The sequence below is a fragment of the Mustela nivalis genome (assembly GCF_964662115.1).
Source record: "Mustela nivalis genome assembly, chromosome: X".
NCBI classification, from domain to species: Eukaryota; Metazoa; Chordata; class Mammalia; order Carnivora; family Mustelidae; genus Mustela; species Mustela nivalis.
Window position 1 is genome coordinate 72,830,737 of NC_139040.1, and position 13,701 is coordinate 72,844,437.

Here is a 13,701-nt window from a genome sequence, read left to right on the forward strand (position 1 = left end):
GTGGTATCTGACCCAGGTCTCAGAGAGGCTTGAACTTATAGGTGACAAAGGAATATTGCTCAAAGGTACCAGAGAGAAGGATCCTCTCCTATTAAAAAGCTCCCCAAATTACAAATAGACCTCTTATACCCCCAATTTCAAAGGAGTCAATGAGATCTGTGTTCACCTCTTTCTGCCCAGTGGACAGGTTTAAGCCCCCTATTTCCCTCTGGATAATATTTTTAGAATTAAAAAGTATTTTGGTACTTATGGGTTAAAAGATGGTACCAACCACTCTGATTAAGACAGCTTTTTCATTTCCGAAACACAAACATGCAAACTCCACAAACAGGGTAATCAAACCCATATTATACTCTCCCAGTGAGTTCTGTTTCCATCACAGTCACAAACACCCAGAGGCCACAGGGATCATTAAAATCACCGTGTCCACTCTTATAGCCTTCCATCAAGTACTTGGATGTACAGGATTTGTTGCCTAAAATAGGGAAAGGACACCCAACATCGCCTTTATTGTAACTGTGCCAGAAACTTGGAGGACTTCCTGAGGAACTTCTGGCACCAGGGGTTGCAGGTACTAATAGCAACAATATTCTATCTACCCAAAATAGTTTTTATTCTTAAGGAAAATCAAAATAAAATTTTTATCTTCAAATACCACCCCACCCATTTTTCAGTATGCCTATTTTCTTAGTCCTTAGTTTAGAAGTGGATTATCTTTGCAGCTTACTTAGCCTTGGATCAGAGTGAACTTGCCTAGACCATGAAAAGTACCAGAAACTTAATCAATGAGTTTTATCCTTGGTATAGGATATTCTACTTTGTAAGAATAATCAGTTATTGGGAATTTCCAGATCTTCCAAGTGTCAGTGGTTGATATATACCAGCTGTTGAAATTTGTGATATAAGATACAAGGGAAATTCATTGCCCCAGCTGCCCATGTGGAGAAAAAAAAATAAAGAGAAAGTACATAACTTCCATGTAAATAAATAAGTGAAGAAATGCCAGATGATTTTGATTCCATCCTCTGCTCCTCTACCTCCCATGTCCCTTTAACAGTAGGGTCAGTTACTAGAACATGTCCTTCTGGGACTGCATTCAGGATGTATCATTGCAGGATTCAGTGTTACTGCTTGAGGGACAGAAGCTTGAAGCTGTCATCCAGGATGGACCTTCTGTTGCGTCGTAGCTTTCTTTGACGATACTGGTACCAGACCACACCACTAAGAGCCAGAGCAATGAGCAGGAGAATGACATTCATACCAATTAAAAAAGAAGCCAGTATCTCAATATTCTTTACAGGGATCTTCATGCCCAGCATCCTCACATTTACTTCTCCAATGTCTCTGAGGATTTTTTCTGAAATGGAATAAGAGAAAAATAGGAACCCTGAGTTGGAGAGTATTCCAATGGGGCACCATTTGCAGTCAATGCCTGGGAAAGAAGAAATAACTCCAACAAAACTGGACAGAAGAACTGCTACTATCCCTAAAAGACCAGCTGATGAAGACAGATTTATAGGCCACAAAGAATTTGTGTGACATGATGTCACAGCTGAGAAAGCCCTTAGGAATCACTGAGATCCCAAACCCTCCATAGAAAGATCTAAAACTCGGAGTAGAAAGGGCCTTGATATATTTCTCCAAATATATAAAGGCTTGTGATGTAAAAATAATAATAATGAAGGTAATTGGATTTGGTTTGCATGTTTCCAGAGGATAGAAGTGGGGCCAATGAGTAGAATCTTCAGGGAGGCAGTATGACTCAATCATCTAGCTTATCAATGCTCAGTTTGACTATTGGACCATGACAGCTACTTGCCACTGTGCTGTCTGGTCTCTCATCTTTTTGAGCCATGATAATACTGATGTCACATTGATCTTTCCAGGTGAAATAATCTGATTGTCTTAGTTCTTGGTATACAGACTTTTGCTGATCTCTAATTAACCCACAGAATAAAATTCAGAATTAAGCCAGGCATTCCAACTCTCACAGTCAAGCTCTAACTTGCCTCTTTTTTTAACTTTTACCTTCTACTCTTAGCTACAATAACTCATTCTTTGTTTCCCAGAGTAAGTGACACTCTTTCAGGCTCCCAAGACTTTCTTAACACCCCTTCTCCCTCTTCATCTTTCTATACCCCTCTTAAATATTACAGGTCTCTGAAAAGCCATCTTCAATTTAGCTGGACAGTTAATGGTCCTTTCTTGTGTTCCCAAAGTATCCTTCCTGTTTGTATGCCCGTGATTTACTTGCCTGGGCCAAGTGAATTAATCTTCCTCACTTCTGGACTTCAGTCTTCTGCTTTATAAAATGGTGATAAGAACCATACTTAGCAGGGCACCTGGTGGCTCAGTGGGTTAAAGCCTCTGCCTTTGACTCAGGTCATGATCCCAGGGTCCTGGGATCGAGTCCCTATTCGGGTTCTCTGCTCAGTGGGGAGTCTGCTTCCTCCCCCCTCTCTCTCTCTCTCTCTGCCTGCCTCTCTGCCTACTTGTGATCTCTGTCTGTCAAATAAATAAAAAGTTTAAAAAAAGAACCATACTTCTTAGCTCAGAGGTTTCTTTTGAGATTAAAGTAAATTAATATTTATAAGATATTTAGCATTGAACCTGGAAGATAGCAAATGCACAATAAAGAATAGTTGTTATTTTTGCCCCCCTCCTTTTTTTAACAATGTATACTAACAGTGCAATTATTGTTTTTGTGTCTCATTTCATATCTAGACACAAATCTCCTGGAGAGCAGTGAATATGTCTTACTAGATTTAGTGTCCCTGGAACTTAGTAGATGTTTGATAAATATATAAACAGATGAATGAACATTCTTAAAGAATGGAGAGAAGATGAAATATAATGAGTTCAAATGAAAACTGGAAAACATCCTAGTTCTGAGTTTATATTCTACCACTTAACTCCTCTTGTGACCTTGGACAAATTACCTTCCATCTCAGTTTCTTATGTACACAATTATTGGTACACAATTACAGTTTTTGAGGTTTTTTTTTCCAATTGTGGAACCTTTCTAAGAAGGACTTATAAATATATATGTACATAGAAGTATGAATTATGTATATCCAAATATACACATAAAATATGTATATACACACAAATATATATGTACATATACAAATACACAAATATATATGTATATATATGACATTCCATTCTCTCAGCCTCACTTTACCTTACCCCAATGACGCCAGGACATACCATAGTTCCCTGGTTGACAGTTTATAAGTTACTTAGGGAGATTATTAGGACTTTTCCAAACATAATTGAAAAAAATCGCCAAACTAAACTGATGATCTCTAACATTCTTACTAGCGCTCATAACTTTCTGAGTCTGGACTGAAAAAAGTCCAGGTTCAAATGGTGTGGGAGAGAGTGAAAGAACTATCTGGACCTAGTTTAGGTAGGACAAGAACTTCCACTTTTTTTTTTGGGGGGGGGGCAGAAAGGGCTGGTTCCGGAGAGTCAACAATTTGGTATTCCATAGATACAAAAATAAAAATGGCTGAGGCAGACTGTAGCAGACTGTATGATGGTATTTGTACTAGTTTCGTACTGTTTATATGAGTACCTTAAGTCTGTCATAGCTTCTTCATGTCCAACCCAGAGAAACCCCGAATTTTCTTTCCCCTCACACATTAGGTGGGAAGCTAAGATAACCTTCAACTGGAGATGAGGCTGTTTTCCTCAACTTAGGAAGTTGGGAGTGGGGGCCAGAGATAATAAATCTGCTTAAAGAAGTTGAACCTTAGGTTCCTGGTTTTTGAAATGTTATATAAATCTCATAATGCTTCTCGCTAGTATTGTAGTCCACCTTTTGGTCAGTGAATCTCATCTTCCAGGGGCACTACACCAAGTACGTACTACATGTAACTATCCGGTTTATTTGTTATTCTTACCGTTTCCAGTCTCTTTGGTAATGGTGGTAATAGTGCTTATGTGTTCTGGAAAACAAAAAGAAATTAGTTAGTTTTATTATTCTTACTAATCCACAGGTTTGCTGTGGGCATTGGCATTGGTTAGAGGAATTTCTCTGTGGTATTCTGAGCAAAATGAAGGCACCTGGAATTAACTACCTTATGGTCAAAGTCAGTACTGGTATATGGATTTGATTTTGAGTAGTGACAAAAATATAAGCAAAAACATGGGCTTAGGAGTCCAAAAGGAAAGTCACTCCTCTGCTATTATGTACATATTTATTGGTACTTCCCATCCACATTCTTATTTTGTCACCCTTTCACACTCTCCTTTCAGGAAATTTCTGCTCTTAGTCAAAAGCACATTCCAACATATCCAAACTCTTCTCGGGACACTGCTTCCTCTTCTGGCTTTAATGAGGCTGAGATCTTCTCTGAGAACTATGTTTCCTTTATATCCTCTCAATACTGCTTTGAGATAATTGTCCCTCCTTTTTTTGTGGTATATATATATATATGTATATATATATATACATATATATATATATCTTGTTTAAAGCTTATATTATTTGTCTAGACAACTCACAATCATTTTTTGTCACTGTTACTTGGTAGTTATTTTCATTCATGGAATAAATTTGGTACCTGGCTCAGTCTTCCTCTTCCTCAGTTCCCACCATTCACCACTCAAGTTTTTCACAGTTTCTGGACTTTTAACTCCAAATTTTACATCTACTCTTATCTATCAACACCTTCCATGGTCACATGGGACTTGTTATTTGGAACTGCTTCATCTCAGAAATATAAAGTCTAATAACATCCTCCTGTTCTTTCAGCGTTTGAATGCTACTTTTTCCATTTAGCCTGGTATCCTTACTTCATAAAGATCTCTAGCTCCTAGATTCTTCCATTTCCCCCCCAAAGCTATTAGCTTCATCCTGTCTCCCCTCCCTTTCCTGGTCTATCTATACTTTATGGTCTATCACTTCAACTACTAATTAACCAGAAGTACTATAATTATCTACCAAAAAACACAGTAACTATGTTTTCCCTGTATTTTGTCTGACTTTGCTGAATACTGGTGGAGTAAAATAAGGTAATTGTAAACACCAGTATTCTTTGTGTCCAACTTTAGACCCTCAGTGATGCCTGCCAATAACCAATTTATTTTCCATCATTCAGAGTTAACTTTGTTTTCCCTTCTCTCAGAATGGTTATTTAAAACCTTAGTCCACTCTCTTGAAGTTACTTATCTTACCAACCACATTTCACACTCAGCAGATGACTCTTTCTCCTTTCTCACAAATGAAGCAGAGATCATAAAACGTAAGTATTCTTTCTCACAAGATATTGGTCATTTTCTTTTGTTTTTTTTTTTTCCCTCTCCTTTTAGTAAACAAACAAAAACTTACTCCAGTCTAATTTTTCATTCTAGCTCCAGTGTTCATCCCCTGTTTCCTCATTAGGAACATTGTTTCAACAATTAGTCCTTTCTTCCCTATCTGTCTTCATCTATAGCTGGCCAGTTATCACATATGCAGTTGGAGCAATATTGAATTAAACTATCGTGAGGTATAAACAAACAAAAAAGCAAATAGGTGAGCTTTATGGGCTGGCTTATTGTCAGAGAATATGAACTAACCTTAGTCATTGGCGATATGTATTGTGATAGTCTGTTGTCTATTAAATGGTCCAGATTTTGGATAACTCACCATAGACAGATAAAACCTGTTGTCTTCAATCTATAGCACCTTTTTAGAAGGATTTTATTTATTAATTTGAGAGAGAGAAATGATGAGTGAGGGGAAAGAGAAAGAGGGAGAAGGAAAAGCAAACTCCATGATGAGCAGGGAACCCCATACGGGGCTTGATCCTGGGTCCTTGGGATCACACGTGAGCCAAAGGAAACACTTAACTGACTGAGCCATTCAGGTGCCCTGAGCCTATAACATCTTGATGAAACATAAATTCATCACTTGACTTTGGTTCTAAGGACTGATAAAATACAACAAAGAATTCTGTGGACCTATCTGGGTAGTAAAGAATAGTACTAGAATAGGAGTAGAAGTAGTAGTACTAGAGTTGAAGCCACATTTTAACACTATGGTTTACTAGAGAATAAAACTTGTCCAAGATACAGGCTATCATAATGGACAATTTCTCTTTCCCTGGGGGTAAATAGCAGAGTTGTGTTCTCTACCCTGGTTTCCTAAGCTTGTTTGAATACCCAAAGACATGTTCAAACTTTCTGTTTCCACTGACAGAGAGCCAATGGATGGAAATCATAGACTCAGGTCAAGAGGCTCTTAAGCAGTTAATGACTCAAAGACACAAAGTCCATGGCAGCCTAAACTTCTATATTCTTGGTGATGAACAACAATTGTTTGGTAAAGAAATTACCCCAGCAATTCACTCTCCATATAAAAATATAAGACAAAACCTTTTTTTTTTTTCATTCTTGGTAGCATCTCTTTTGGGGTAAACTGTAATCGATGGCCAATATCTCCATCTAGCTTTAGACCAAATTGTTCCAAGACAGAAAGAAATTTTTCACAAGCCCCACAAATCAATTAAGAGGTGACTATTAGAATTATTTCTTCTTCTTCTTTAAGGACTTAGCTGCAAGATTTCTTGAAATAGCACCTCTAATGACCCTTAAAATAATAAATTTATATTCAAATGAAATGTATTTCAAAGGAAACATATCTATGGTAAGCATAAATGCTTTGAGCCTAACAAGTTTCAGGCTGGGTCAACCAATGTGAAATCAGTAGGTGTCAAAGTAATCAGGAGGATGCAGGAACAAGGGGACAATGGAGAATGAGCAATATTAGTTGAGAGAACACTTGAGAGGGGCATGTTTTGTCTTAAGTCCTGGTTCTTCCAGGATCAGAAAGACAGGTGCAAGGGATTTCTAGTCTTCCCAAGACTTCCAATCTTGGGAAATTAGAGCTTACCTCTTTGGGACAAGACAGTAAAGAGGGTCTCCATACCAGCATGGACATGATCAGAAACATGACAGTGCATCAGCCATGTCCCGGGGTTGCTGGCTACCATCTCCACAACCTCAAAGGTTCCTGGGAACAGATCCACCACATCTGCCCGGTAGCTCTCTCCATTCTACAATAAAGATTGGAGGTGGGTAAGAGGAAATGAAGGGTAAAGATAGAATCTCAGAGCTTATGGGAGCTAAAAAGCTTGGATGTCCCAATCAGGGACACGGGGCTCCAAAATTCATAGATCAGAGCGCAGCTTAAAGAGTCCAACTTATCCATCTTCCCAATAAGCCCACCCACACAAATTGAATCAACAGAGAAGGCCCTCTCTTCCTTTTTCTTAAAGTGTCACAAAGTAAAAAAAATTCCAGCTTCCTCTGTGGGCTAAACTGTATCTCCATACTTTTCAGCAGGCTGGGGAATTTGGCTTAAGCATTGACTCCCAGGAAGGAACCACATATTTCCTTCAGAAATTGAACTCAATTTAATTTCCTCTCTATGCTATCACCTTCATCACACTTCTTTTTTTTTTTTTAGATTATTTATTTATTTATTTGACAGACAGAGATCACAAGCAGGCAGAGAGGCAGGCAGAGAGAGAGGGGAGGAAGCAGGCTCCCTGCGGAGCAGAGAGCCCGATGCGGGGCTCGATCCCAGGACCCTGGGATCATGACCTGAGCCGAAGGCAGAGGCTTTAACCCACTGAGCCACCCAGGCGCCCCTCATCACACTTCTTTATCTTTAATTCTATACCAGTGTCTTCAACACTGCCCCCTGTCCTTAGGGCAAAATCTCCTTTTCTTTCAAAACCTGCATGTTGTTTCATGTAGTTCCTGAATTGAAGTTCTTTTGAAAATGGATTAAGAACTTTCATAGATTCTGAGATATCACTCTGAAATTTCTTGCTCGTAGGACCACTGTTCACTATCTCTCTAGCCCTTGTCTGATATCCAATTACATTGATTTCTTCAACCTATTTATACCATAAACAAGCTACTCATTTCTTCTATACTAGAAGGGAAAGCTAAGGACTAGAGGGAAGTGACTGATCCTGGAATATACAGCCAAACTAGAATTCCCAGCTCAATTCTCCATGTACAAGACCTCTCCTCTTTCAACTAATATCTTTCTCCTTAAGAAGTTATTCCCTTCTTCCTCAATGACTAACAAAGCATTCCTCTAATCATTCTTGAGGTACTCAGTGTTTTCTCACTCACCCGATATAAGAAGCTCTCTGCATGGAAGTGGACTGTGTGTAGGTCAATATCTTGGCCCATGGCCAGCATGTACCAGGCCACTCGTTCTCCTTGGTACATGGTAAGACCCCTGAGGTTGCTGTAGAGCTTTCCATTAATGGCTGTAAAAAAGAAAGTCTCATTTCTCTCATTTTCATTTCCCATTGCCACTGCCTTAGGGCAAATCCCTATCATGACTGATGATAGCAATAGCTTCTTTTTAATGTTATGTTTGTCATCATATAGCACATCATTAGTTTTTGATATAGTGTTCCATGATTCATTATTTGTGCATAACACCCACAGCAATAGCTTCTTAACTTCTGTAATCTCTATTCTATTGGTTTCCTTTCAGTTCATTTTACACATTGGTCTTATTGGAGTGATCTTTCTAAATGACTAATCTGACCATGTCATTCTACTGCTTAAAATACTATAATAGCTCTCTCCTACCTAAAAGATGAAGACCACAGCTCCTTAGTTCAGCCAACAAGGTCCTTCAAAATATCAGCCTAAACCACCTCCCCCTGCTCATCTCTGATCTAAAACATTTATTCCAATTAGGGTGTTTTATTCACTAACCCCCATATATTCCCATATGCATGTTCTTTGTGTCCTTGCTCATGTTTCTGATCTTTACCCATAGAAATACTGCCTTCTTTCATCCATCTTTCCAAATCCCAGTCAGAATTTCACCTTATCCAAGAACACTTTCTTGATCTACTTCTTCTAGCACTTCTCATTCGTTTCACCTCCTTCTACCTCTGAACCCCTACAATATTGTTTGTACCACTATTTGGAACTCACCAGAAACTCCATCTTTTAATTTGTGGAAGCTTATATCCCCAACTAGAATATAGGCTCCTTGTAAGCAGGAAATGAATATATGTACTATACTAATATAGTTTCCTTGCATTCTTCAGAGCACCCAGGAGACACCTGAACCTATAATATATGCTAAATAACAAGACTTTGTCATGTTATTAGACTTAATAATGATATTAATGCATGGGCCTCATTATATGTTTCTTCCCAGGCTATATACTATGCTCTAAAGACAACAAATTACCCATAGCCATGTTGACTCCCATTGTCAGGACTATGTCCAGGACACATTTCTGTACCCCTTGTGTTCTCATGGAGGGGAAGTAATTTTTACTGTACACTATAAGAGGGGAAATAATGGAAGGAGAATTTATAGTCTGTCTCTGTTTTTACCCCAACTAATTGTGAATGTGAAAAAAGAAATTAAAATAATCAACTCCACCCCCTCTGAATCTTCTGTCTCTTGAATCTTCTGTCTCTTGAATCAGTCTGACCTCAGAAAAGAATGCAAATGAATTTACTATTCCATTATAGAGAAAATCCTGCCCCTGCAAAGGGAAAGGTATTGTTGTTTATTTATGTCAATGCCAGGGTTGGAGATTTATCAACTGAAGAGGTGGTATTAGCAAGTCATTTAGTTTCAGAAATAAATTTAGTTTTCCAATTAGCCTTTTTAATAGACTCACACTTGATCTTAAGAATCCCTATCTTTTTTTTTTTCAATTTTAACTGCTTCAGGAATGTGGAAGAGAAGGGAAGAATATATTATTTATTTTCCCTCAGACCCCCAAATTATCTTCTTATCTCTAGTACCAGCATTCATAAAGAGCTCAACAAGTACCTGATAAATAAGCAGATGGACTGATATCTGAAGAGTTTAAATGAATGAAAATGTAAATAGATAGAAATGGGGATTAATCAAACAAATGGACACTAGCAAGTTATAATTCCCCTTATCTCTTGGGTAAATTATTTTTTCTGATTTGACAAAAGCTAAAAAGTTCACCTTGTTCATTTTGTGACTCCTCTATTCTAATGTGAATCACTTATATCTCCATCAAGGGTAAATAGCTAAAATCCATGTGACAATGAGATACTGATTTTGAGTTCTATTGGATTCACTATCAAAGCTGCACCTTATCCTCAAGTCAGGTCAAAGAAATGCTGCACTAGAAAGGATGGTGAGAAATTACTTCATACATTTCAATGTATTTAAATGTTCACTCTGAGATTTTCTCTTGTTTGTGAAATGATACACAGGTCTCTGAAACAAAGGAAGGCTTGGATGTACAATTTCCTTCCAAAATTCACCCAAACATCAAAAAGCTCTTCATTGTATGCAGTATGAATCCAGCACTCTATACTCTAAGGCTCTCTTCTCCAATTCTTCGATCTGTACACTGAAACTTTGTTTTGAAAGTAGACTAAAGGACAAACTGTCTTTCATCCATGTATATTGGAATCTATTGACAAAGTAGATCCTAGATCCAGAGCGGCAAAGAAATAAGATAATATTGAGAAACTAAACCCATGATTTTGAAGCAAAGGGGCCCTAATGCAGCCACTTCACCACGTATATTGAGGGTCATAAATTTCCATCTTCTTTTTCTAGTGTGTTAAAATACGCTGGTGCCACTACAACTTTATGGTGTCTCTCAGGCTCTTGCTTTATGGGCACCTGATCTAGTGTGGACTGCTTATCCACTTTGTGTATATAAATGCACAATAGTAGGAGACAGTTCTTCTAATCTGTCCACTTAACACCTTCCTATAATCCTCCCCATCCTTTCAAGAGTTATGCTCCCTTAGGTAGTGATGGGCCTATCTTATACCTGCATGCAACTAGTCAGGAGTTCTTTGGAAGAGGGATAGGTTCTTTTCTACAGACCATGCATTTTATTGCTCTCCAGAAAAGTCTCATCTTGTAGGTTAACATGGCCTGGCTCCTGGGGCCCATGGGCTGCTATATTCTCCTCCAGATACCAAGACTGGTTCTCATCAAAGATCAAGAATAGCAAGGCAAATTCTCTGTCCATGTCATTCCGGCCTCCATAAGGTTCCAGGGTGCCCTTTTGGCAGATGGTCAAGGGTCCAATCAGGCCACTATACATGTCCTGAGAAGGGAAAAAAGGAGGTGACAGTAAAAAAACAAAAAACAAAAAACAAAAAAAACAAAAAACAAAACAAAAAAAAAACGGAGTTGTTCCTGGGTAGCAGTGCTCTACAGGGTGCAAGACTGACGTCCAGTTCTACTGTGTTCAGCACTTTATCATAATGTCTTATATTTATAAGCACCCCTGATATGTACCTTAATTCATTCTCAGAATCATCTTGGGACAGAGGTTAAGTGTACTATCCAACCAATACTTTAGCTAGGCTGGTCTATCCATTGATCACCAAACCCACAAGGCACTTTTACTATCCAGTATTTTTCCTTATGCTTTCTTTTTCAATCTTTTTTTTTTTCCTGTAATGCCCTCTTCTCTGCCATACACCTTAAATTATGATATACTTCTATTTAGATTTCAAGGTTTAAATTATATACACTTTCCATTGTGGTGCCCTCTCCAGGTTCCCTTTCATTATCTCCTCCTCCAAGCAGAAGTAATCACTCTCTCATGGACCCCCATAGCATTTTCTTTCATATGGCTTTTAAGGAGCTGCTATCTACCTATCTAGATAGATAGATAGATAGATAAAGATCTACTATCTATCGATCTATAGATCGATCAATAGATATCTATAGATACCTATATCTATAGATATCGATCTATAGATCTTTATCTATCTATATATAGATATATCTATCTATTGATATACAGATATATATCTGTAGATCGATATATATCCTTAGATATCTAAGGATATCTTAGATATCTATAGATAGATATCTATAGATAGATATCCTTAATAGATCGATAGATAGTAGATCTATATCTATCTATCTATTGAGCTATCTATATCCTTACATTTTTAATCACCCAAAGCACCAAATACTTAAAATGTCTCTCAATAAGTGATTGCTTTCAGCTGACTATGAACGGTTGGCTAGATAGACAAACTCATTTTCCAGATGAGGAAACAGGAAGATAATGACTCATCTAAAGTCACCCCAAAGGCTAAAATTTGGGGCTAAAATTTGAATCCCTTGACAACAATCCTAGATCCTAGGCATATAGACTTTATGATCCAAAAAACAAAAAAAAAAGAAAAATAAAAAGAAACAAAGGAAAAAAAAAACCTTAGGACAAATATGTGGTGCTACCTATTCTCTTCATTTCTCCTTCTATCTATTAAAATAAGCCTCATATTTGAGGAATTTTCCTCAAACTCTGTATTCCAGTATTTCAGAGCTGGGCTCTACCCATTTATGAAACTCACCTCCAGGAAACCAATATTGTCTTTACCTTGATGGGATCCACTGCAGAATAATAGATCCAGGAAACACAAGCAGAATCATTGGGCCCTGGGCCAGATCTTTCTGGGATGTTCCATTGGTAAGTGAGAACCTCACCTAGGAAGGGTAATAAGGATTGCCAGTTGGGCCACATCATTTTTTTTTTCCTCCAACTCTCAGGTCCCCCAAGAAGCTGTGGTGGGTGAGTCTCAGGACTATTAAGATCTTTTTTTTTTTTCTATTTCTGTACCAGTTTCCATTTTATTTTTGTGACTTTGTTTTTCTCCCTCCTGAGACACCCTTAGTCTCTCTCTTACTATCCTTATCTTTAAAAGCTCATGTCTGGGTGCCTGGGTGGCTCAGTGGGTTAAGCCGCTGCCTTCAGCTCAGGTCAGGATCTCAGGGTCCTGGGATTGAGTCCCGCATTGGGCTCTCTGCTCAGCAGGGAGCCTGCTTCCCTTCCTCTCTCTCTGCCTGCCTCTCTGCTTACTTGTGATCTCTCTCTGTCAAATAACTAAATAAAATCTTTAAAAAAAAAAAAAAGCTTAAATGAAACAAGATGGGATTGGGAGGGAGACAAACCATAAGTGACTCTTAGTCTCACAAAACAAACTGAGGGTTGCTGGGGGGAGGGGGTTTGGGAGAAGGGGGTGGGATTATGGACATTGGGGAGGGTATGTGCTTTGGTGAGTGCTGTGAAGTGTGTAAACCTGGTGATTCACAGACCTGTACCCCTGGGGATAAAAATATATGTTTATAAAAAATAAAAAATTAAAAAAAAAAAAAGAAAAATAAAAGCTTATGTCCAATCCTCTGGTAAAGCAGTTCTGATACTGTTCTCTCTGTTTATAATATACTCCTTCCTTTTTTGTCTCTGCTTTGTTCTCCTTAGTTAACCTGTTAACTACTGCTGCTTCTTATATTCAGCTGTTTCTCACAAGGCTCTGTCTCTAGTCCCCTTCTTCCTTTCTCAATATTTTCTCTATGGAAGCTTTTAGCTAACTTCTGGTGTCAATTATCATCTATTTACTGGTTACTCATAAATACTTAGCCAAACCTCTCTTGACATTAATCTGAAATTTTTAAATTAGATACTGGACATTGTTTAAAGATGGTCCTAACAACACATAAAAAACTAAAATTGTCCTGAATTCACCCCCTTCCTTTGAAAAACTAACGTGTTTACTTAATCTATGCTTCCAGTATCTAGGAATAAGAACAAAACCCTCTTACTTACCCAGATTCAAAACTTTAGTCTTCGTTGTCTTACCACCTTTACACACTCCACATGCAACCAATAGTCAGTTCTATTGATTATAACT

At 38.1% G+C, this 13,701-nt stretch overlaps 1 protein-coding gene across 1 annotated transcript in view; it reads right to left on the reverse strand.

Moving 5' to 3' along the window:
• Nucleotides 1-596: 596 nt before the first annotated feature.
• HEPH (hephaestin) overlaps nt 597-13,701 on the reverse strand; it is a 125,869-nt gene continuing 112,764 nt past the window's right edge. The window contains exons 15-20 of the mRNA XM_082715898.1: nt 12,390-12,496; nt 10,871-11,096; nt 8,140-8,279; nt 6,884-7,046; nt 3,909-3,953; nt 597-1,357 (exon numbers count right to left, since the gene is read on the reverse strand). Of these exons, the coding sequence (XP_082572024.1) occupies nt 1,125-1,357; nt 3,909-3,953; nt 6,884-7,046; nt 8,140-8,279; nt 10,871-11,096; nt 12,390-12,496 (914 nt within the window). The 3' untranslated portion in view covers nt 597-1,124. The remainder of the gene's footprint in view (nt 1,358-3,908; nt 3,954-6,883; nt 7,047-8,139; nt 8,280-10,870; nt 11,097-12,389; nt 12,497-13,701) is intronic.